Source organism: Tympanuchus pallidicinctus, unplaced genomic scaffold, assembly GCF_026119805.1.
Source record: "Tympanuchus pallidicinctus isolate F22 unplaced genomic scaffold, pur_lepc_1.0 scaffold3, whole genome shotgun sequence".
NCBI lineage: Eukaryota > Metazoa > Chordata > Aves > Galliformes > Phasianidae > Tympanuchus > Tympanuchus pallidicinctus.
Genome location: NW_026294747.1, coordinates 89825058 through 89850652, shown reverse-complemented (window position 1 = coordinate 89850652; position 25595 = coordinate 89825058). Strand labels below are relative to the sequence as shown.

Sequence of the window (25595 nt, the reverse complement as noted above, 5' to 3'; positions counted from 1 at the left end):
CTTCTGAAGTTAATTAGCTTGGCAGTAATAAATTTTCTGCATCCCCTCACATGATGAGCTGTTTATGTTTGAAACAATGCCGAGCACTTTGGTTATGAACATGTGTGTGTTCATAAAAACAGCAGTAACAGTAAAAACACAGTGCTACATAAGCTATTTATACCACTATAATATACATATTTATATGCACTACTACTGCAACTGCTTATATTTTCACTTCCAATACTAAGAGCTTGAAACTGGATTACAATGTAAATATTTTTCTTCTATCTGCTGTTAAGTAGTTTAAATTAAAAAGTTTATCATAAAGGAAATTAATGAAACTTTTTCTTTTTTTTAGTATTGATTTATTTACCAACCTGCCACCAATTGGGATCTTCCCGGTTTACAATCTGAAGAATTTCTCCTTTAGAAAATTTCAACCCTGCTTCTTTGCATGGGATGAGGTTGTCGTTATATGGATTATAATCAAAATGACATTTCACAAAAACCTGAAATGTGGAAAAATTTACAGTGCTTAAACATTACAAAATCCATTCTTACTAACTCATCTGTCAAGTTGAAGTAGTGTCTTTACCTACAGCATAGCAAGTTTGATATGATGGAATTTGCATTTCTCAAGTAAGAGGCAAGTTATGGAAAAAAACAAAGAGCAAACCAGCTGAGAGAGCAGAAGTAATGTGCAGTGCAAACCTTAGCTAAGGGAGCTGCAAGACAAAAATAAAAAGCCAGCTGCTCGACTGGACAATGTATTTGTGTTTTCACTTCAGTATATGCAACTTAATTACTAATCTAACTTTGACTTACTTAAAAACACAAACGTTTCTCAGAGCTCAAACTCTGTTCTCGAGGTTTGTTTGATCCTAAGAATTATGTTTGCTATTAACTCAATGTTTTAAGACCAACAAAATATGCTGAATGTAAACGTAACTATTATTTTCATGGGCATTAACATCCACCACCTGAAGGAGTCTTACAGGATGTTTCAAATGCTCTCATTCAGAGCAACAAATCACTTCTGCATTGGCTAAACTGACCGTCTACAGCAACAGCAGAAGGATATGGAGTAAGCACTACCCAAGTTGCTTCCTAAAGTCAACTCATCTGTTGAATGCAATATGTATATCTGAACTCCATGAAACACTACCTGGACACGGATCATTTAAAAACACAAGCACTTTACTGCAGTTCATTGTGACTGTGGCGAGGTTATCAGAGGTGAAAGAAACAGCTTTGCATGAATACAAATGCTTATCAGTCTAAGATACTAATAATTTTTTAAGCAGACATCATCTCAGTACACTGAATAATCTCATTTCTAATATGTACTTTAAAGCAAATACAAGTATTACCCCTTTTGCTAGCATTAAATACACACACAAAAATCTCAGAACATGTCTGCTCCTCATCTTACTCGCTCAAGTACCAAGTAGAAGATCTTTTGACAGAAATGTTAGAAAGGAGCTACTGACCTGCTGAGGAATAACCGTGTCTCTGTAACTGGGGAGAATCTTCAGAGTGACACTGCCACTGATATTTTTCAGCAGTTCCTGCAATTCTTTTGGATTGTTTCCAACCTCGTGGCCGTTCACCTCTTTAATAATGTCACCTACATGCAGAAGACCTTGTCGATCTATCATTCCACCATGGAGAATTCGTGCTATAACCAGATCATTGTTCTCAACTCGAAATGTAACACCCTGAAAGAAGTATTAACACCTACTTTACAATTGTCTGAATTTCAATTGCATTTTACCATCATCTCAAGCGAAAAATATACATCTACGGGACACTGTCTCCCCCAGTGATGTCAGACAATAACACAACGTAAGAGTAAGGTAAGTATCAAGTGACAGAGTACTTTCAGACAAGATTTTCACTGTTCGTGATTGCATGCAGTCCTGTCATTTTCTATGAAGGCCAAACAGATGTTGCATTAGGCAGTTATGCTAGCAGGTAAATCTGCCCATTGACTGCCTGTTCGTTAGGCCACGATTTCCTAGGGAGAACAGGGTAGAGAACATACAAATCTCCCTATTCCTACCTCTCAATAATGACCCATTAAATCACACAGTATAATAAAGCTAAGAATTAAAACTTAATGCAAGAAATTAGGCACATGCAAATGCTTTCACTTACATTTTAATTTAAAGACTTATTAATCTTCAATCACTCACCAGAGGTTCTCCTGCTCTTTTGTGAATTCCAAGAATACGAATAGCATCTACTGGAACAATCTGATTGTTCACTGAAGAATTATTGACTTCTGGACTAGAAGGAGGGGAATCATAACATTTTGAAGCCACAATATCATGTGCTTCCAAGAGTGACTACAAGGGAACAGAAAAAGCTATTTTTAAAATACTGAAAAATATTTTTAAAAGAGATTTTGCTGATAACCACTGAAACTGCCATTTTAGAATCTGATTTGAAAACATATTTCATATGGTATACACCAAAAATCAATTTTTATGCTTGTATGAAACAGAAGCACTCAAATGTCCTGCTAACCCTACTGGCTTGGCAAATATGTTCTTCTAAAGAAAACACAGAAGAAATATAATTTTTCTGGGAGGCAAATGTGAAATTACAGGGAAGAAGATGGAAAAAGGAGTAACTGCAAAAGAGCTTCACCTAATGAAACAGTATCCAAGCAAATGGTTAAAGTAAACAAACAAGCAGCTGCAAAAAGATGAACATAACTCATTATCAGATACTTGTGTTTAATGTAAAAAAGATTTCCTCCACATTAATTTGGAAGTAAGAGTAAATTAAAGATAATTGCAGGTATGTAAGAATTTCTAGCAATCTGCAGAATGAGTAGTTTCTGCTTGCAGAATTCTAACAGCAAATTAATCCAAGTTGACAGAATTCACTTTTGGAAAGCAAGAGCTTAGATCTCAAATTTATGTTGTATCCAAACAAATACAATAATCTCAGGAAGAGTATGGAATTTATATTTTATTTTGTTATTAAAAAAAAGTGTTTTAAGAGTTAAAATATTTCTAAGACAATATGTACAGGTAAAGCAAGATAAAACTTGTGTATTGGATGGCAGAGGCTATGTTAAGGAAGAAAAGGGACACACTACAACCACCACATAACATAGTCCATTAAAAAGTGTCCAGTGATGCACAGTCTCTCTGACACATAGCAGAAAGCAAGCAAGCAGGAGAGATGGCTGTTAGGCCTATGTTATCGTAAGCAACATAAACAGCTTTGTTTCAAAAAGGATCTGATGAGACATGGTCATAAGTTACATTACTGACCGGTGTCAAATAAGGAGATAAAGAGAACAGGACATCATAGGGGCAATCAGTGGTAGTGACACATATGTCAAAGGAAATCAGCAAACAGTACTAGGAAACAGGAGGACAGGCCTGAATTGAATTTAACAATTTTGCTATGCAGCCTGTTCCACTTTTTTGTAAGTAACCTCTAAAAAGCTGTGCAACCACTTTAACACAGTGCTAAGCTCAATGTGAAAATCCTCAAAGCGCCATTAGCAAGCAGCCATTTTACACTGCCCACTACAGAATGACCCTGCTGATGTTTTAACTTGAGATTAGAGGAGCGACTAATTCTGCTACTAATTTTGCCCCTGCTTTTAAGACCGTGAAGGCTTGTGGCTGCTCTGGTATTGTGGACATAAACCAAATCGAATGAAACAGAAAAAAACAATTATTTATTTAAATCAAGCAGCAGTCAGATGGTAGCAATTCCTAATTCTTCATCATCCACGATGCATCCAATCCAAAAACCAGGAGAACAGATCTCTGTTTGCCCACATGTGTGAGCAACATGTTTTACCCTTTTTACATTTCCAAAATGAAACCGACTAGTATTAGCTATGTCTTTTGACACCTTACCACAGACAAAACAAAGTAGATGGACCTGTGTGATAATTCTAGTTTTCTCTTTTGGTCACATGCTAGAAAACAATTGCTGCCAAAATTTCTGGCCACAAACCAGTCAGTTTCTCACAAAGCTCACACACAAGTATTCTGTACAGCTCACTGCCCTGAACAGTTATCTAATTTATGGATTACAATTGGATCCACAGCCAAAAAATGACTACTAGACAAACAGTGCCATTCTTTTCCAATTAACATGCTCCATAATACTCTTCAGTTCTTAAAAACTTTAAAAACTCATCTCATTGTTCACATTCTCATCCTATTTATTCATTCCATTTCATGGAGAGGCATGAGTTCTTTCAACTGCTACGTAACCATCTGTCAATCACAAAATCTCTTCCCTGCTATTTCCATGATAGCTGAGTCCAGAAGGACTATCAGGGACTGTAAATTGCTGCCCATAATTACAAAATGATTTGAGACAAGAAATATATTCATTTTCAAAACAAAACCAAAAAACAACCTCATATAGTTCATTTACTATATTCCCATAACTAACTCTCACTTCCAAAACACAAGAATAGATAGTCTGGCAAAGAGGAAGCTCAGGGGAGACGTTATGGCTCTCTACAGCTGCCTGAAAGGAGGTTGTGGAGGTGGATGTTGGCATCTTCTGCCTCATAACTAGCGAGGGGACTAGAGGGAAGTTGTGCCACGGAAGACTCAGGCTGGATGTCAGGAAAAAGTTCTACTGCGAAAGAGTGGTCAGGCACTGGAACGGGCTGCCCAAGGACGTGACGGAGTCATCATCCCTGGAGGCGTTCAAGAAACATTTAGATCTTGTGCTAAGGGACATGGTTTCATGGGGAAATATTGGTGGTAGGTGGACAGTTGGACCGGATGATCTCGGAGGTCTTTTCCAACCTCAGTGATTCTGTGATTCTACATCAGGTTTAAAGGACTGTTTCCATCAAGATGGGTCATGGTGTATTGTCCTGAGGAACACTTACAAGAAAGTGACCTGGCAGGAGAAGCCAAGTAAATATTACTGGATCACTCTTCAACATTTTATGTTGATCACAGTTACTTTCTTATTTTAGTAATACAGTTGAGTGACTGAAGAAACATAGTTACATGGATTTGACTTTTTGCCTTCCTATGGTATCTGAAAAAGGGATATCTTCTGCTCCTGCAACTCCAATGCTCCCCTGAAATCTGACCTTTCCCATACTGGTGATAGAACATTTATAATACCACAGGCAAAGTCCACAAAACAACATGGACTGAGCAGTCTGCATTCATAAATGATTCAAATTTTCCTAAGTATATTATAAATAAACAGCATCAGTAACTAGCCAACACTGGGTAACTGTGGAAAGGTTCTCATGGAAACAATAGCAATGGTGCCTGAATAAGGCATTTAGAAGAGTTCTCAGCACTTCACAAGAAACACAGAACACTGGAAACAGTACTGTGGCAGACAGTTTGGCTCCTTTCTGCAAGATACTGTCAAAAAGTAATCCATTAACTTAGAACATATTCTTTACTTTTCTGTGGCTGTACTTATTTGCCAGGTAAAAAAGAAAAGCACAGTTCTAAATTCTGTAAACAAAGAAATATTAAGCATTCAAGGCTCTCTTCAGCGCTGAAGCCAAATTCAAATCTTTGTTTTTCAAGCAAAATAAACAATAAAATAAAAATAAAAAACTTAAAAAAAAAAACAAAAAAAAGAAGAAATCCAGAATCAGAAACCTCCCAGCATGATTTATGCAGGTTCTGAAGCATTTCCTGACCTGCATGGTAACTATTTGCCCAGCTATGTTCCAATTCCAGGTTCATTTCAAACTGGCTTGAGGAGATGTTTTAAGATGAAGCATTTATTGCCAACAGAATTTACTATTAAAAGCAGTTTGCATAACTCTGAGAAAGGTGAAAGTAACTGAATGAGCTCTTCCATAAACAGCAGAAGTGATTTTCTGCATGTTTAACCTCTCCAACTGTGCAATGCTTCCAACTCCTCGCTCTTTCCTCGAGGCAAACTCTCTCACCACTTCTGCTCTCCAACTACTGTCAACACTTGCTATAACTTTCCCTATGCAGTGCATGGCTTTTTCATGCATACTGCCCTGACCAAAAGCCACCTATACTGTGGAACTCATAAGAGCTTAATATTTTCCACACTCTGACCCCTTAAAAAATGTAATTTAAACTAATAAAAAGTAGAAGGGAGGAAAAACCAGGATGAAATGAGAAAAGAGAAAAGAAAGGGAACAGATAGTCAAACGTAATAGTATAATCATAAGTGCATGTATACTCCATAAGCCAGTCCCTGCCCAATTTATCTTCTGTGAAAGTGTTAAAACAAAAAGTGCAATTCCATAGTTTAGTGTTTTCAGCACTATGCATCTTAATATGCTGTTGCACCAAATACCTGTATATCACATTTGACACTTATATGCCAAGGTAGATTATATGTGTAAGATGATACTGTGCTAAAGCAGTACTACTCACTTGCTAAACATAGATAACCAGTTCCTAAAAGAGTTACACAATAGAATCCATGAAACTTTAAGTTATGTTCTTCCTGGCGGCTTGTTACACAACTTCACCAAACTGGATACAGAATGAAAATTACATTTTCTGTTATTACAAATCACATTGAATTTTTTCCTTTTTCTCCTCCTTGAAGAATTGGGAATATGAAAAAAATGAGGTGGAAAGGATAAGTAACTACTCTAAAAGAAAGTGCTAACTTTCAGAGAGAGAGAGAGAGAGAGAGAGAGAAACAGAGAGAGAGAGAAAGAGATCTCAAATAAAAAAACTTACTTGAAATACTGCAACTTTGTCCTCAGGGATTTTTGTTTTTCTGCCTGCCTCCAGATGGAAACAGAAGCACAAAAACTTAAGCTGCTTTAGACTTTTCTTTTTTAAGTGAACTCAGTAATTCTGAACTCCTGAACTCTGACAAAGTGAGTGATAATTTACTTCTCAAAAGGCAATCTTATCCATTAAGTCGTATTTTCTTTTAGCTTCCGACCCGATTCTTTGCGTACCATCCAGCTTTTGCAGCAAATGAAGCAGAGAGCCTAGAAATAACTGATTTCTCGTACATGCTCATGACTCACCCAATGGAACAGTGTAAGAGGGAACATGCAATCTTCTTCAAAGCGTGCAATAAATATCACGTGCATTTTTAAAATGAGTTTCCAAAAAAGAATCAAACAGTATTACTGTAGGTCTGACAATGATATGAAATAAATTAAACTTTCTAAATGAAAACACAACAAGAACAAAAACAGAATGACTGCAATATTTTTGCACTGTAATTAACAATTCCTCCAAACTCTTCCTTTCCTTTTCCAGTCCCAGTTTTTGCTAGATCAAAGACTGATTTTAAGGGTCACTCACCAGTAACTTTCTAAATCAAAGCCTTTGGTCCCTTAGTAATGATGCACAAATAAGAGCACAAGGGAGACCAACAAACTACTCTTCAGAACAGCATTCACCAACAGTTACAGCATTGAAAGTTGAGGTAATGAAGTGTTCCCTAGTTCCAACAGGCCATGGCACAGTTTGTCAGCCTTTCCAGGCCTATCCAAGTTAAGCAGTAATGCACACCATTACGTTTGTATAGCGTACAACTGAAAATTTAGAAAACAAAAACCAATCAAACATGATTTAACACGTATAACAAAAAATGTTTAAATGGCTCTGTACCTATCTAAGAAAGGATGTGTTTATGCTGTGGCAAAAGCTTTGCTATCTTTTTCATTTAAGAGACCTACTGCAAAGTACCAAAACAAGTTGAAGCTGGCCTAGAAAGTCCAAAATCCAATGAGGATTTACAAATCCTAATCCTTAAGGGTCAACATGGAAACTGGTAATAGAGTAGCAGAAATGGGAAAACAAAAATGTCAAAATTTCATTTATGTTTAGTAGAACATCACGTTAAGTGGGAAGGATGTAAAGTTGCAATTTAAGCTCAATGTAGATCACATGGCGTAAGAGAATCAAGTTAATTCATTCTGCAAACTGTACATCTGACATGAGCATGAATGCAAAAAGCTGAACTGAAATACAGAATGTATCAGGAACTGAGACCACCTGGACAATCTAAGAATAAAGCACTGGAGTAACCTCCAGTACACATGGAGTCTTACAATAGAGACAACACCACGAATGAAGATGTACTTGAAGCGTTAAAGGCTAAAGTCATGTTCATTCTTAACTCCATGCAACTACTTCTTTACCCTGCATCCAGAGTAAAGTCCTACATTAAAGTTGGCTATAGTTCAGTTTTTGTTTCATTACTGTACTAAGATCCATGTGTGCACAGTAATGCTGTGAGTCATATAAAGTGAAAAGGAGTAAAAAGGAGGCACCTGAAAATGAGGTTCCTTGAGTATTCCAACCAACTCCGCAATATTTTCATCTTTATTTATTAAGGGACTGATGTCTTCAAGAATTTCATTCACCAGTTCCAGGTTGTTGTCACTGACAGCCTCAAGTTTAGAATCTTCTAATCTCTCGTGAGCCTGTAAGATATAATAATTACATACGACTATAACGTAATTATGTTTCAAGTAAATAGTACTTCTAAATTTTAAACTTTTTAATTAATTTCTTGGTGGGAAATTTCTTAAATTTCTTCAGTGGGAAAACAGGAACCATTACATATATTCTAACCTGTATATTTTGTCTTTGTAACTGCTGAAGGATTCTGTGTCCTTAACAATGTGACATGAAAAACCTTAAAAGCAGCACCTGTCAGATACACTTGCATGTCCATGTTTCCTATGGCCTCCATGCTACATTCATCAAACAGCCCTCTCTAAACAGTATCAAGCCTCAGACTTTTTCTGCTTCAGAACCCAGGACAAGCAGACCTTCTAGAAGAACAAAAACAGAACTATGCAATTGGCTTGGAAAAATACAGTCTGCATTTGAGAAAAGTTTATCTGAGGCTTCTCCTAGTCAAATATATTTGAATGGCAAAGTTGAAAAGAAAGTCTGATGATTGAAAGGAATTCTGGAAAACGATCTGCAGAAAAGGAGGCTAACTATGCTGGGCTGTATTAGTCAGAATGCTGCCAGCAGACTCCCCTCAACTCAGTGTTGGCAAGGCTGCCCAGAACAAGAGAGAGGGAGTTATTGGAGAGAGCTCAGTGAAAGGCCACTGAAATAACAGAATGGAGCATATCTCCTATGAAGAAAGACAGAGAGCTGGGAACATTAAGGCTGGAGAAGAAAAGTCTTTAGAGGGACATGCTCGTCCGTGTGTACAAATACCTGAGAGTATGAAAAAATGGAATCAGGCTCTTTCCACTGCTGCTCACTGATAGGGTAAGAGGCAAACTGAAACAATTTGAAGAGGCTGGAGGGGTCTCTGGGCAACCTGATCTAGTGGAAGATGTGGAATTAGTTGGTCTTTGAAGTTCCTTCTAACCCACACCATTCTATGATTCTGTGATTCTAATAAAGGAAAAGGCTTTTTACATTTCTGGCTGGTCTGAAATTAATGTGCAAACAGTCTGACAATCTCAGAGCTCTCTGAGAATTCACGATTCCGACAAAACTAACTCTTCTAATAGGGAAAACTACAAATTCTTTGCAATGAACATTTTCTTCACGATAAATATTATAGATGAAGTATGTAACAGATTCTGCAGCTAGAAACAACTCTAATCAACAAAGTGATTTAACTTAACTCCAGTAAATTTAGCACACAAATATTCCTCTCTGCAGTTCTCTCACCAAAAGATGAGACACTTCCACTGTTTCTATTTTTATTCCTACGCAACTTCTTCAACATGTAACCAATGTTTTTGAACAGTGTGGTGGCATGCTCTTCTTGACATGACTTTTATTGACTTTCATTTGTCCTGCCACTGCTTGAGTGATAAACACCATGGATGGTTGTGGTGGCTGCATCTGACTTCAGCAGATAACCACCAGTGGCAAATCATGATGGGTAGTTGAAAACTGGTTATGAAGGCTGCATCTGGCTGAGAGCAGACTGACGGGAAATAGAACACAACAGCCAACGGCTAATTTGAGCTATCTGCCCACCTAACAACTGTGCTAGTCTGTGTTTGACTCGAGACAAATCTGAAAGAGACTAACATCTGTAGTCAGCACGTAAATGTGAGTGAATCAGTGATCTTACTCCATAAATAATGAGCAGCCCAAGAGCTTGCTGAGCTCTCCTTCATGGCAGCTGGCTGCATAACAGATCTGCCCACAAGTAGGGACAGTTCTTGAGGGTACCACTGCTGCAGAGACCCCTCACGCTTCAATGTCGGGAAATTCCTTGCTGCCACAAACCCTCAGTAGGTGAATAATAGTTTGCTAAGCTTTGCAAGCTTGCTAAGATTAAATCGTAGGTTGATGGTGCACACATAACCACTGACCAAGTCTGGGGCTAGGAGTGAATTCAGCCACACCTAGATCCCTTACCTCTGCTGTCCAAAGACTTTAGAAAACTAAGGGATCCACTCTGAACCTTGTGACTCAATGGAAGAGTCCCTTGGATGAGTGTGTTTAATCTTATTTTCTGTGAAGTAAATAATCAAGTGTACCCTGAAATCTCAAACCCTGCTAAATCCCCATTTTATTTAATCGCTATTTTATGTCAATACACATATTGCTGCTTCTCTCTTCTGAGTTGCATTCTATTTGTAACTAACAGTTAAACAAAAGTGAATTCTTATACAAACTCTTATGTTGTCCTTTCCAGATTTTTATAGAGCAAAATGATCCTTCAGCTGTACAAGATATTTCCTGGCTGCCCACAGGGCATTGCTTCAGACGTTTATTCATATTAAAGAGACAGCTATATTTCAGTTAACTCTTTTTCCTCTTGTAAGGAACATATTTTTATGAAGAATAAGAAAGAATGCAAGTGCTGTATGATATTGGCTGCATTTTCTTATGATAAAATAAGCTACATTTTAACTTTAGGGTCTAAAGATTTTTAGGGTCAGCATCATCTTAGATACTTATAAATGAACACTACCACCTATGAATAAAGTAGTTGAATAATGTAAGACCAAAACTAAGGCTAGCCCATGTCTGACTGCTGCCAATCAAAGGGCCAACTATTACTCTGAGATCCAGGAAAGGGTTTGGAGAGCATATTTCATTGGGTTGATCAGAAAATCATTCTGAGCCATAAAAACAACTTGTTTATGCCATGGAGGAAAGAAAATTATTACTCTCACGTTTCATCTTTGGAAAAAATGCTAGAAAACAAGGGATACAGGTTTTGCACACAACATGGGTCACAAGGCTATTAAAACCAAATACCTCTGATTTCAAGCATTTTGACATTGTCTTCATAAGTAACATTAACACAGTACTACCAAAGTCTCTGAGTTTTACTCTTACTCTAGTTCTCCATGTATCAATAAATCGTTGTACACAGAAATTATACCAAATATGCTCTGTTTTCAAGAACACCTTCAAGCCTTCTAACAAGACATACCATACATCAAAGGTACACAACAGTCCATACTCAGTGTTCATGTAACAGTACCAGTTACAACATTTTCAGATTCTACTCAGAGCAGGAAGTTGAAATACCTTAGCAAGAGATCTTACAATGGGGTTTTCCATGATTCCTTTGAGAAAAATTAGGTCTATTTCTTCAGCGCCTGTCGACGTCGGCAGATCAGTAAGGTTATCCAGTACCTGCTGCATGGCTGCTGACAAGAGAAAAAAAAAGACCAAAAAAAAAAAATTTAAAAAAAAAACCCAAGTATTGAGCAAAACAGACTTGGATAATCAGCAACAACTCAAAAAAATCCACCACGGTATTAGAAATAGAGATTTTAAACAGCTAACTACTGAGCGCAAGGAGGCAGAATGGATAAACTAAAATTCTTTTATTTGAAAGATGGAAATAAGTTATCTATCCAAATCCTTAGCATCACAGTCAACTCGAAGGAATGTTCTAGGTCTGGATTAAACATTAACTATTATTTAGACTGAAAAAAATCTCATGTATAAACTAGATATGCATAATACCCAACTACAATGAAAGCAACTAACTCGTGATTGTTTTCTTTCATCTCTCCTTCACAGAAAGCTTTCAGCCCTCATACATAAACCAAACAACACTAAGTTTTAGAATGCTTCTATAGGCAGATGTCACTGTTCTTGAAATGAATACAACTTCAATTACTTTTTTTTTAACCAAAAATGTATTGCTAAGGAAGCTCTTGACAACACTTGCATGCACTCTCAGCAGTCATTTACAGCCCCCAGTTCTGACTTATTGCACTCTGGCACTAAGTGCTGTAAATGCTAGCACCAAGCTGGCTCCACAACATACTTATATCAGGAAGTATATCTTAGAACTTGAAGCATACTGTATTCGCATGGTTTTCCCAGTGGAGATATTCTTGGCTATCAACAGCCCGCAGAGAGAACTACAGTAGCTTGGGCTGAAAGGGAACAATGGTGCTCAAGGAAAGCTCTGCAAATCCTACCATCCCCACTGTCCTGTCTCACAATGTCATTTATGAGGTGATGAGAATTTATTGTATAACCACGTCCTTCAACCCTTTCACTTAAGATAGAACTGAACAAAACAGATCCTTTATGTTAGACAGCAGTCAGCACATTCACACACTGCAGAGTTCTCGTGCATTTGAGCGTATGTGCAGTTGTCCTTTGCACTTCCTAGGCTAGCTTCAAGTCCACAGAGATGAGCGTATGCAAGCTCAGGCTCAGCACAAAAGGGGACATCACTGAAGAAAATTATGAAGTCCTTCACAAGGTACATGATTTTTTTCACCTCTTCCAACACACAATTAAATACTTGTTACCATTGTTACCATCATCTTGTTAGCATTACCTTAGTAGTGAAAAACCTACACTGTTGTTTTTTTTAACAGTATGTTGTCAAACTCTTGCACAGTTATGTTTGCATATTCAGACACACACATACATAGGCCTACTACAAATTTTTCTGTCAAGCTCTTCAACAAAAGTATTAGAAAAAAATACTGTGTACGGCAATACTCTGCATGTTGCATAGCAGCATATGTCAAGATAATCAGAAAGCCTATATGCCCCGCTCCCACACAAGAATTTACCCTCCACTCTCCTCATTGCTTTATAATGAAAGTTATTATGAAACACGGCAAAGCAGGAGAACAACAGCATTTCTCAACACCTACTTTCTAATTTGAATGTTCCATAGACAACTCCATTCCAAGAAAATACTTTCTGGCTGTACTTTCCCTCAAGTAGAGCTGACTTTTCAACAATCAAATCATCTTGGAAGGTACATTTTAACTACAGCAGCAAATGTCAAGAGACTTTTTTTTCATGCTCTAACCAAGCTTCTTGCTTCCAAAACATGAATCCTCTGTGAAACCATGGGAAGGAAGAAAAGTGAATCTTAAACTGCGCTTTCAGATTCTGAAGCAATATTAGTTCTATGTTTTCAATAGACAAAGTGCTGTTAGTGATCACACGTTGGATAAAGTCACCAAACCAACCTGGAAATAGTCCCTGTCTTCCTCACACTAAGTATGTCCTACATCTTGAGGAGTTTAGCTACCAATGCATAAGGCATTCCTTATATATCTCCATGTTAATAAACTGTTTCCTATGTAACCTTTTCAGAATTCAGCCTACCTTAGATGATCAAATTTAAAATTAAAATTTCTATTTAAACATTAGCATCAAAGAGAAGCTGTTGAGAGCATCATTTAAGCTTCACAAGAATGACTTCCAAGCTTTGTGTAGGATATTTTCAAATGAATATTACATTTAATAAAGGTTTCACAAATTCTACCACCAAAGCTGCCAAAGCATACTTTAGTGTTCTTGGAAGAGAGCAGACACCTTTATATAAAAAAAATTCACAAAAGCAGACTTGCATCCCAGGTGCTCAAAACATTGCCATGCATCTAATGGTTGCCTTTTCTCACCCTAATGCTCTCTAGTGGTGAGAGCTCAGGAGTGCTCCATGTGGTTGAATGCTTTGCTGTCAAACAAAAAAAGAAGTGTCTGCTTTTCTTTTGGAGGAAATAATTAACTATGCCTCTTGTCTCTCTCATTCCATCTTTTAGAGGAAACTGGTAAGAACATGTTAACTTTAAGAGCGGTACTATTTACTTCCTTCTCCCTCCGAATAGTAACCTTTTTGTATGTTCAATGAACCGCCTGGGTAAAACTTCAAACTTTCATCACAACAAAGGATTTTCTCTTGTGAGAATAATAGGTAATAAGCACAGCTGAAGGAAGGAGCAAGGAATACAGACATTACAAGAAACACACCTTGACAATAGCCTCCAGACAGCATAGGAACTGAGCAGCAGAAAGAGGCTTTCAGGTGAGACAAGGTGCTGAAGTAAAGGACTCTCAGGAACAAGTACCAACAGAACAGAGCATGAGATAGGACTTCTAAGAGAAAATGAGTTTACAATGGGGCACCCTCCACTACAGCCCCTGGCTTAGTGACAGGGAAAATACACACACACACCTAATTCCCACAATCAATTTTCAAAGAACATCTTTATAAACATTGGAAGTTTAAAGCCTGAAGCAAGTACTCAGCGGGAGCGTACTGTTTTGTTGTGTACATGCACTGAGCAATTTATTCCTACTGAGCAGGTGAGTCTACACTCAAAGTAACTAGTTTGTCATTTGAACCCCATATCAAAAAGGGAAAGGAAGATGCAGGGGGAAGGCATGTAAACTGGTCTTTGTAGTAGTTACCATGCATCCTCATGTCTAAGAATGCAGAAATTTCACTTACGAATGCAGAATTTTCTAACCAGAATTAACTCATCCTAAATTCATGTATGGCTCTTCAGATAACCAAAGGCAGATGCTTCAAAGGCTTAATCTACATACTGTACCTTACAATAGTAAATTCAGATCAAACAGAAGTAAAAGTTACTATGACAAACTCTTCCTAAGAAAAAAAAAAAAAAAAAAAAGACATTTTCAACAAGCTCTCAACTGTGACTCTTCCATCAAATTTGATTTTTACTTCTTCTTTCAGTGCCTAATTCTTGACTAGATTAATTCTATGTAAAGGAAAAAGGAAGCATACATTTAAATAAATTTTCCAGATTTGTGGACAGAAGACAACTGTGTCTCTCACTGGGGAAAATGAAAGCTTTGCAGAATGAATACCCTGCACAGATTTTTGAGCTTAATTTCATTTTATTATTCTCCAAGCTAACAAATGAATGGGGAATTAAAAGAAAATTCTGTAATATACCTAAATAAATGTATGCATAATTATTTTCCCATGACCCACTCATTTGGATAGGGAGGTATGATAAATACTTCAAGACTGTTGCTGAGAGTAGTGGTGGAAATCTAGAAAATTAGATTAAAATCTTGTCACATCCACAAGTTTGGAAACAATTGCTCACGGGGAATGAAAATCTTTTCAACAGGGATATATCCAAAAGAAAAGTTTCATAACACATCGAAATACATACAGGGAAAAAAAAAAAAAAAAGAAAAAAAAAAGGAGGATTCATACTGCAGGTTATTTGGTTATCTGAACTGTCCACTTCTCTCACCATAGGAATACCAATGAACATGCTAACATTTTGAACTGGCACAAATTACTCACTAACAAACTATTCATTAAGAATATATGAAATATTAACTAGAAACAGAGGGCTTTGTCAGTGTAAGGTTCAAAAACCAGGATAAAATAAAAATCTCTGGGAAAGCACTGTGCAGTGAGCACAAAGGGCATTACGCTCGCATTCCCACTGCCAGCAACTGAATGCACCACGCAGAGATCAGACTTAGAATCCGGACAAGAGCTACACAAAGAAACCAGAACTGCAGTTGGTCTCTCTGCCACATTACAAATCAGTCACATAGTGCCATGCGAAATATGCGAATGCTGTTACTGCTGTAGGGTACAGTGATGCTTAGGCTCTCAACCATCCAGAAACTGAGTCTGTGCAGCAGTGTGAGGTGTTCTCCAGGCAGGTAGCACTGGGCCAGCATGGCTGTAACCCTGCTGATAACCCTCTTAAGCTTTTCTGGGCAGCACTCCACTGTAACATCATGCAGGCACGTTTTCTAAGCAGGACCCCTTCCTCATTCAGTAAAGAATGGACCTCCTCTAGAAACAGCCAGATTGTTTAATTAAGGAAGCTGCCGTCTGCAGCACGCATACCTCCTTCACTGCAGAATCAGAGAAATGAATAGCATAGAACTAGGAAAAGAAGAAGGAACAATCTAATTGATAAGACTGAATGATCCCCTGGAAACTTATAGTCTACTCACTGAATTTTTGCATGTTGAAAAGAAGTAACAAATGACTAGAGATGTTTTTCATTTTTTTTAAACTTCATTTTCTCTACATCTCCTGACAAGCAGAGACTAAACTATTTTAGCATAACTGTAAATAGAAGCTCGAGCAGCCCACAGCCTTAACAAACCCAGCTCAAGTACATTTCATTTCACTCGCCCATTTTCTGTCATGGATCTTATGGTCACAAGTCATGGGGGAAATCAACACGTCCACATCCTAAATACCGCAGCCCCACTTCTTTCAGGCTATTCAGTTCAGCTACAGAATGAAGAAACACACATTTTTTGATGAACAGATGGACCTCACAGCTGCATCTTTTGGATAGAAGAGCAGTATTTTAAAATTATTTCAGTAAAGATAAAAAGGGAACACATACGGCATCACACCTCCAAAACTAGCTGAATTAAAAGGCTGTGTTTCATTTGTAGAGAAATATCCCGACCAACAATATGATACTGCCAATAGCTACATCGAAATTCAGTACCGAGGAAGTTGTGATGGACTTCTTGTGAAGAACTGTAAAGAAATCATCTCAATCATAAAGCACAAAGGCAGCTGCCTTAATGTGAAGCCCACTAATGTTGATGTTTCGATGATAAGCCTGTGCAGGTGTTTAAACAACAGTAACATCAAAAACCTTGGTAATACTCTTTAGAGAAAGTCCAGTACAAGATTCAGACACAGATGATGAGGAACCTCGAGTACTGTGTCCAGTTTTGGGCCCCTCACTGCAAGAAAGACATTGAGGCCCTGGAACTTGTTCAAAGGAGGGCAACAAAGCTGGTGAGGGGTCAGGAACACAGGCCATATGAGGAGAGGCTGAAGGAACTGGGAATGTTCAGCCTGGAGAAGAGGAGGCTCAGGGGAGACCTCATTGCTCTCTATAACTTCCTGAAGGGAGGTTGTAGTGAGCTGGGGGTCGGCCTCTTCTCTCGTGTCATTAGTGATAGGACCAGGGGGAATGGCTTCAAGCTACAGCAGAGGAGATTCAGGCTGGACATGAGGAAGTATTACTTTTCAGAAAGAGTGGTCAGGCACTGGAACGGACTGCCCAGGGAGGTGGTGGAGTCACCGAGCCTGGGGGTGTTCAAGGAAAGGCTGGATGTTGTGCTGAGGGACATGGTTTAGTGGGAGCTATTGGGAATAGGTGAACGGTTGGACTGGGTGATCTTTTCCAACCTTGGTGATTCTATGATTCTATGATTCTATGATTCTATGAACTGAGAAGCAAACATACAAATATGCTGAAAGTGTTTTCTGATAGATAAAAGGCATTTCATGTGACAGTTTGTACTGGACAAGTCTAAGTCCACAGTTGAAAGTCCTCTGCATAAAAAAAAAAAAAGAAAAAAAAAAGAAACAAAAAAGGAGAGGAAAATCAGAATCCTGCATGGCAGTTTCTGTTTTACAGCCTGAGCCACGTAATGAATGTGCTTCTTCATTTATTTTTGGCATTTTTGCCACTGAAAGAGGCAGGGAGGCATAACATACCTTCTGAAAGGTTCAGCAGATGCAATTAAAAAGAATTCACTTTTCCATCTTTCCGCTTAAATAGCTTCCAATCTTCACCAAAAATAAGCAGCATTTTTTAATTAATTAAAACATAAATAAATGTTTGAAAAAAAAAAGATCAGTTAAAACAAACAATCACTAAAAAGTAAATATTTTCTTCCCAAATGTACATTTAGGAAAATAACAGAACACAAGAAAATACTTTCTTTTACTGTGAGGGTGGTCAAACACTGGAACAGGCAGCCCAGAAAAACGATGGAATCACATCCCGGGAGATACTACCTTCAAATAAATTTTGGTAACTCATACTAATAACTGTATTGAAAGATAGAAATCTCCACCCTTTCCATGATATAAGAGGTTCCAGTTTAAGCCCTCAAATACCACCAGCTCATTTATGGATGCCTGCATCTCTCTAGGGCATCTCAGGTGACACTGAAGAAGATGTACTACCATTGGTGGTTTTGAGCTAAACGTAAGAGTTTTCATAACACTGGAAAAAAAAAAAAAAAAAAAGAAGCAGACCTATGCCTCCAAATGATTTATGAAATGGTACTAAATTGCTAATATGCTATTTTACAACTTCTAAATACTGCTCATTAGAAATGCAATGACTACAGAAAGTCTTTGCTGAATATCTGAACATCACCACTACCAGCTGGCAACAAATAAATTCACTTCCACAATTTCTGAGAAGATTACACACTGCCTTAAACACATACAGCTTTTGTTCTAGCTGAATTTTTATGACCATGTCAATCCTCCTAAAGGACAGTACTAAGAAAGGAGCCACATTTTGAAATCAGTTCAGTTTCCCCCTCAAAATTTCATATTACACAGTTAAAATAAGACATAGCTTAAAAGTAACCACTACTTCTCACTATAATATGTTGCCATTTTGATGAAATATTTTCTGAGATCTTTAAGGAAACCTTCTGCATGTATACATTTCTTTGAACCTGTTGAGCTACAGATACAAAGTCCAAACATTGCAGAGATTGAAGAAATTGCTATCAAGCACTTGAGTAACCCAGAAACCTAAATCTGTTGCAGGCCATGGAGGACAGTGAAAGGAAAAAGGGATATTCCATACTTCTGAAAGCCACTCCTGTAGTCTCGACAAGTGGCCAGTATATGTATGCCACTGCAGGAAAAAGCAGATATGTTTCAATAGAAAGATGGGAATAGAAAAGTAGTTGAAAATGTGCAGAACCATCTAACCATGCTGATGTCCTAGCAAATTGGAAATCAGTGAAAAGCTCTTCCTAAACCAGATTTCCTCTTCAAACCTTAGCATTGTGCCTCAAACTGCAAAGGCAGTAATTGATTTTGAAATGAAATACTGGATTTGATGTAAAAGCTTCAGTCATATAACACAAACCACAGCACATACAAGCAAGTCCAGTAAAAGCTTTAACAAAAGGATGAATTAAACTACTTCATTTTCATAAGTGTTCCTCCTTTCCAGCCACAGATTTTAGAAGAGTATGTAATGATGCCAGACAAAGACAACTGAACTTTAAATGAACACTAGCATACATCCCAGAACAAATATCAATTTTGGTGAACAAAGAATATGTTATCTTAGTACTTGACCAATTTATACTTCAGGTTCTAAATAATATTCTTTTTACTGATTTTTAGATGAAGGCACAAAGGATGATATGCAGTCTAAAGGTACCACTTTATACACAACATTCCAGTAGAAATTCAACAACTTTTGGGACACATATGCTTCCCTCCACTTCTAACAGCCAGAGCAGGCTGAACTCACGAGATCGCATCAATTACTTTTCCTACTGTTTTGAAGAAAGAAACAGCTAGATGAAGAAACGCGTTTTCTCTGCAGTCACACACACAGGCAATTAATGCCACCATTTATAAAGTTCAAAAAGCCAGCGTAACATATGCAACAAAGCAAGCACATCCTTTGAAGTGTGGCCTTTCCTTTCTATCTTTTCAGCTTCCTGAATCAAAGTTTTTTAATTTCTGTATTTTTGTCACAAAACTAACTGACAAAATACTAAAATCGTAAGTAAAAACTACTTTTCACTTACATATACCCAGGAATAAACTACAAGATATAAATTAGTCAGATCATGGTACCATTTTTCTCAAAGGAAAAGGAGCTGAAGATGTGCAGAACCATCCATCACACTGATGTCCTAGCAAATTGGAAATCAGTGAAGAGCTCTTCCTAAACCAGATTCCCTCTTCAAACAAACATTAAACTCAGGAAGAGAAAAGAGTGAATAGTCTCCCAAATGGAAAGAATTCTACTTTGTGTGCGTTACATACTTTCATCAAGTCACTGGTTTCAATACTGTGTTAGCGGGTAAACACGAGCTGTGAAGCTCTGAGATGCAAGTTCTGCTGCACTTCTAAGCGCAGACACTTCAGAAACAACAGGCAGCTCAGGTCTTACTATGAACACTTTTATTGAAGCATTTACCTAGGCACACTACACAGGCGTACATCCAAAGGAGAAAGCCAGAATTCACAAGGACTGTAAGGTACTCTGCTGACAACGTGAATGTCATGACAGAACAATACGCAAGAGCTATTAGGTAACGTGCTTTGGGTAAGTCTGCCAACAAGACATGGAATCTTTAATAAAATGAGTTACTCTATATAGAACAAAGTAACAACACTAGGCCCGCTTGTAGAGTAGAGAGGTTCTTCCAGCCCTAGCATCTCCAGAGACCCATGATGAATCCCATTACTGGAGATCCTACTGTTCTTGCTGAAGTTTGCATCCTTCACATGAAATCACCTGATCTCTCCTACCACTCAAATAAAAAAAAAAGCCGTTGGGCATTTCCTGAATCTTTGTCAACATGTAAAGGAGTTTGAGCAGATCTTACTTAACCCAAACCTATTTATATCTAGAAGACAATGCTTCAACACTCATTTCTCTAACATAAATAATGCAGTTGATCCTCTCCTATATTATAAGGCAAGAAACAAACCTTGAATAATTTCTCCTCTTCCTACAGTCTCTTCCAATCTGTACCTCCTTCCAGCACGGAAGGACCGTTCAAAGTGAATTGGAAGCGAGTCTCATGAGCTCCTTGCAAAATGCCAGTCTTTCTACAGATACAGGCAGATCATATGGTCTATTTTGTCTTACATTATATGGTCAGCTCAACTTGCTGGCTTGACACAAAGGAGTATAAAACATCATTTTGAACTTGTCTCCTCTAAACCTTAATGTGTACCTGAACTGCCCTTTCCTTTAGGTGCAAAAAACTACACATAAATTTTGTCCCGTTGCTGAAGCAGGCTTCAAATGGCTTTTTTTTTCACATTGGCTTTCAGCATTTGAAAATTGCTCAACAAATTCATAAAATCAGAACACAAACAGGAACAAGCACAATATAAGGTGCTTTAGAAAAATCTCAACATACTGTTTTGTATCTAGAAATGAAAGCCACTCTAGTTTACAGTAGAAAATACATTTGGTTATTATATGATTCCTACCCTGTTTGTTCTAGGAGAAAAGACCCACCATGCAAGACTGTGTACAGTGCAATTTTCCATTAATTCAAAACCTGCTTACTTTCTCTCCAGGTTTTCCCCTGCAAAGCAACCTGTGAATGTTGCTGTGAAGGTTTAGGACACAAACAAAACTGTAAAAATTATTATATTTAAAGTAGTTACCTCTGGACGAGGACCTCACTTTCACAGCATCACACAGTACACTTTCCAGAAGTCTCATCTGCAGTTCATTGCCAACCTCTAACATGCCCACCAAAATAATCATCCCATCACTGCTAGCTGTGATGTATTGGATAGAAAATGGTTTTTCCAATATTTTTTGTAGAATGACATTGCTGATGTTTTTAAAATGGTGAAGAACAACACATAAAACTTTTCATACTTCAAAAGAGAGATGGCAAAACATAATGGCTTGTTAAATGATTGAACTGCATTACTGCCCTAAATGCATCTACCATTTGAAAAACATTTTCCCAGCAAGATTCTATTCTACAACTTTTCTTTCAACTAAACGCAGTCACATTTTGCACAACTACTCCTTATTCTCAGCAGTTACATTACTCTAGCCCTAGGAAGCATATGCTCAAGAACCCTGCAAAAGGAATAAAGAGAATCACCTCGACACTCAAATTGTGAAGGGAACTGAAAAATTCCACGGATAAACTCACACTGCCTTTAGTAATGCATTTTAACTCCCAGACTTCTTTTCCACAGAACGTCGTCATGATTTATTCAGGTCCACAAATGTTTGATTAAAATGGGAAATTAAAGTTCAATTTAAGAATATCTAGGCACAGCAATGAGGGGAAATGTTATTTCTAGTGGTCATCAGACAACTTGCATTAAGAATCACACATTTTTAAGAAAATGGCAATTTCAAATGTTTGCCACCTTCACTTTGAAGTCATTTTGCAACTTACTGCTGTGAACACTGAAAGACAATTTTCCGCATGTTATAAGGTAGATACAGGCACAGAAACTGCAAAGGGTACCTTCAAAACAGTGCTCTGCACTTGTACCTGTGATACATACTGACAAGTTTGAAATTTTCTACTCTATTTCCTCAGAATACTAAGTTTGGTTACATCAAGTTCTGCACACTCACTTCCGAATTTTCAATCATGTACTAAATCATTCGAACCAAAGCAAAAAACAACAATAATACAACCCAAACCACAGAGCTTTTGAGCAAAGGCTTACAGTAAATAATTAGTGACTAAATGGTTAAGAGTTTTTTAATTACACAATGAATTTGAGATACCTGTCCACCTGTCCACTCCCTTTAAACAAATTAGTTGGCAGAACCCTGAGAACTTAACTAGCACTTCAGAGTAGTGGAAGGGCTGCAGCAAATAAGAGGAGAACAAACTTCATGCTCTGAAATATAATATTCAGCTTTGTATACAAACACCTTGCTTCAAACAGCTATCAATCCCCACTGCCCAAAGAATGAGCTAAAATTGAGCATTAAGTACAACTAACTACCCAAACAAAACACTGAGAAGTCAGAAACACGTTATGTGCCCAGATATAATCTGCTGCTATTGTACCAGGCCCACAGGCGACAAGAAAGTAAGCAAAGTCTGGTAACTCCTGCAGCAGAAGACAATCATCTCATTTCAGCTTATTCCTCATCTTTGATAGCAAAGAACATGCTTCCAGTCACCTACATTACATGATTTCCTCCTGTCATTACTGTAACAGCTAATTAACAGAAGCCAAATTCTGCAAATCTTCTGTTCAATTCACCACTCTCCCCCCCCTCCCTCCATCCCCCCCCCCCCCAAAAAAAAAAAAAGAAATTCTGGTAAATGCAAAGGTAGCTAAACTTTCCATCTTGGACAGTCCACAGCACTGCAGAACTTAATCAAAGAATACAGTCTATCAAGGCTTCATGACCTCTTTCATAACATGCTTTCATTTTAAAGTGACGTCACTATCAAATTGTCCATAGTCTGAAACATGAGAAAAACTACAGAGAGGAAGAAATTTGAAGAAACTTCAAGATCATTTCTTTCTAATCTGCAAACTCAAATTGCTGTTTCTTTAAAACAGCTCACACACATCCATGTATGCTATCTTCGATCCCATTTACAGTGGCATAGTAAAAGCTGTCTGACTTTCTTGTCTTTGGCCCTCAGTTCTATTGCTCAGGGGTCTCAGAGAAGGTTGGGGTGGGAAGAGAGGAGAGAGACAGATGTTAGTTCAAGCAGTACCTTCATAGAGTGATGATCCCCATTGGTTTCTTGGCTATGGAATCTCTCAAATTTGCACAAGTTTCCAGGCCCAGTGAGTGACTTCAGTATCAGTAGTCAGAATGACTTATATTCTAAGTCCATCAACAAAAAAGTGGAGAGGACTCTCAAAATAGCCAGTTAAAATCCCCCTATGCAAAATCAGAAACAGCAAGTTAGGTACTATAACTCTTCTCCATCCCCAATTTTGGAATCCCATTGCAACAGATAAATAATTTCATGTTTTGGCTTTTTCACAAGAAGGTTTTATGAAGCCAGGGTCTTGACCTAGAAGAGTAATTGCTTTGCCAACTGTCTTCAGCATGGCAGTTAAGAGGACTGTTTCATCACACTAAATGAGTTCTCAGGGCAGTCAGTCCCATCCACAGTAGTTTCTGCTTATTATACTCCCCATTAAATTCCTCTTTACCAGAAGTGTATTGGGCCTGAGAGATATATAAAAAAAGAGCAATGTACCCTCCTGTGGATAAATTGGTTTTTTGGACAGAACTAACTCTAAGATTGTGGAATAATTTAACATAAAGTTATTGTCAAGTTCCTGAGCGAACTTAAAAGGGCAATGATGTCTTCTTCCATAATGCTAAAATACTCAGTGTTTTCTGGATGTTACAAGATGAAAAGTCATTCATAACAATCATAGCTACTGGAAATGGAAAACAAGTACATATTGACCAGCTATATTGGCCATACAGAACATAAAAGAAGCAAGAATCAAATAGATGAAGTAGTCATTGGCTACTGCAAATTCAGCATTGAAGTTAAATGACCTTATTTTTCCCCATCATTTTGAAAGGCCTGAAACAAAACCTAGTCTATGAGATTATGCATTTTCAGAAAGTGCAAATCCCTCTTCAAAAAAAGCAAATCAATCTGTTTGATTGGTTTTGCTGGTTTTCTTTGGTTCCACTCCCTTTTCCCCACTCCCTCGAAATCTCTATTTTTCATTGATTTTCCTCTACACTGGTAAAGGAAATAGAAATAAAACACAAATAGAAAGGTTGTAGGGCACTGGAAGAGGCTCTCCAGGGCAGTCATCTCACTACTGAGCTTACAAGAGTTCAAGAAGCATTCAGACAACACTCCCAAACATTTGGTCTAATTTTTCGGTCATCCTGTGTGGAGCCAGGAGTTGGACTCAGTGCTCCTTATGAGTCCTTTCCAACTCTAGATATTCTATGATTCTATGAAATCTGAATTCTGCTTCAACTTTTAGGACACCATGTATGTTAGCATGGCCTGCAGCATACCTTCACACACTGCACTGGTCATGGGGTGGAAGAACCGAGACTAACATTCGAGACTGAGACTGGCCAGCAGTCCCCTCATCAAAAAGCAGCTGCAATTTCTAAGCAGCTTGAGCACACACTTCTCTTAATTAACAGATTCCAGCAGCTCAGCTACAAGCATGCTATACATAACCCACATGTGTGTGCAAAGCCAGACCTCAGTTTGCTTTCTGGCACAGCTGGGGAGGGAAAAATAGCTTGAGAAAATGGATATAAATAAACTACATGCAGATAGCCAGAACATCATCCGTGGACAAATCCAATGGCAGAGCAATAAAAGCGCAAGCTCAGTCACCCAACCACTCACTGGATAACTGGCCCACATCACAGTGCTTGTCTGCACATAGGGAGCCATTAAAAGGAGCAGAGTGTCATGTTGAAACTCCTTTAATAACATGCAATTTAGAAGAGTATTTAGCAGCAATAATAGTACAGTACACTGCTTGAATTTTTTTTTCCCATTAATACAATATCATTTCCATGAATCAAGCTTACTGATGGCACCAGGGATTTCTCTATAGAAACTTGCCATGGTAGCAAATAGCAATGGCACTTGATTCCGTAAGAAGGAATTTGCATTCAGTGTCTGAAGCAGCTGAAACATGAAAGAGGCTTTCTCAGCTGCAGGAGTGCTGGCAGAACGTCTGTTTTTCTAAACACAGTGTCAGGATTTAAACACCGCATCACTCCTCAGCATAAGTTTTCAGACCCACATAGGCCAGCTTTCACACTGAAGGAATCAACACTTACTTTTTAATACCAGAGAGACTGGTCTGAAAATAGCTCCTGCAGCACTGGTTCAAAAAAAAAAAAAAAAAAAAAAAAAAAAAAGCTAAGTCTCTATATTTAAAATTTCATTTTTCAAATTACAATCTTCCTGTCC

The 25595-nt window shown here is 37.9% G+C and overlaps 1 protein-coding gene across 6 annotated transcripts in view; it reads right to left on the bottom strand.

The window, feature by feature from the left end:
- PALS2 (protein associated with LIN7 2, MAGUK p55 family member) overlaps positions 1-25595 on the bottom strand; it is a 50126-nt gene that overhangs the window by 8971 nt on the left and 15560 nt on the right. The window contains exons 1-6 of one of the 6 annotated variants that reach the window (XM_052693553.1): positions 23388-23552; positions 11439-11560; positions 8240-8392; positions 2178-2330; positions 1473-1700; positions 360-491 (exon numbers count right to left, since the gene is read on the bottom strand). In XM_052693553.1, coding sequence (XP_052549513.1) covers positions 360-491; positions 1473-1700; positions 2178-2330; positions 8240-8392; positions 11439-11555 — 783 coding nt within the window. In that variant the 5' untranslated portion in view covers positions 11556-11560; positions 23388-23552. Of the gene's footprint in view, positions 1-359; positions 492-1472; positions 1701-2177; positions 2331-8239; positions 8393-11438; positions 11561-23387; positions 23553-25595 lie in introns of those variants that run through there. The other 5 variants (XM_052693552.1, XM_052693554.1, XM_052693555.1 and 2 more) reach the window with 5 other exon arrangements.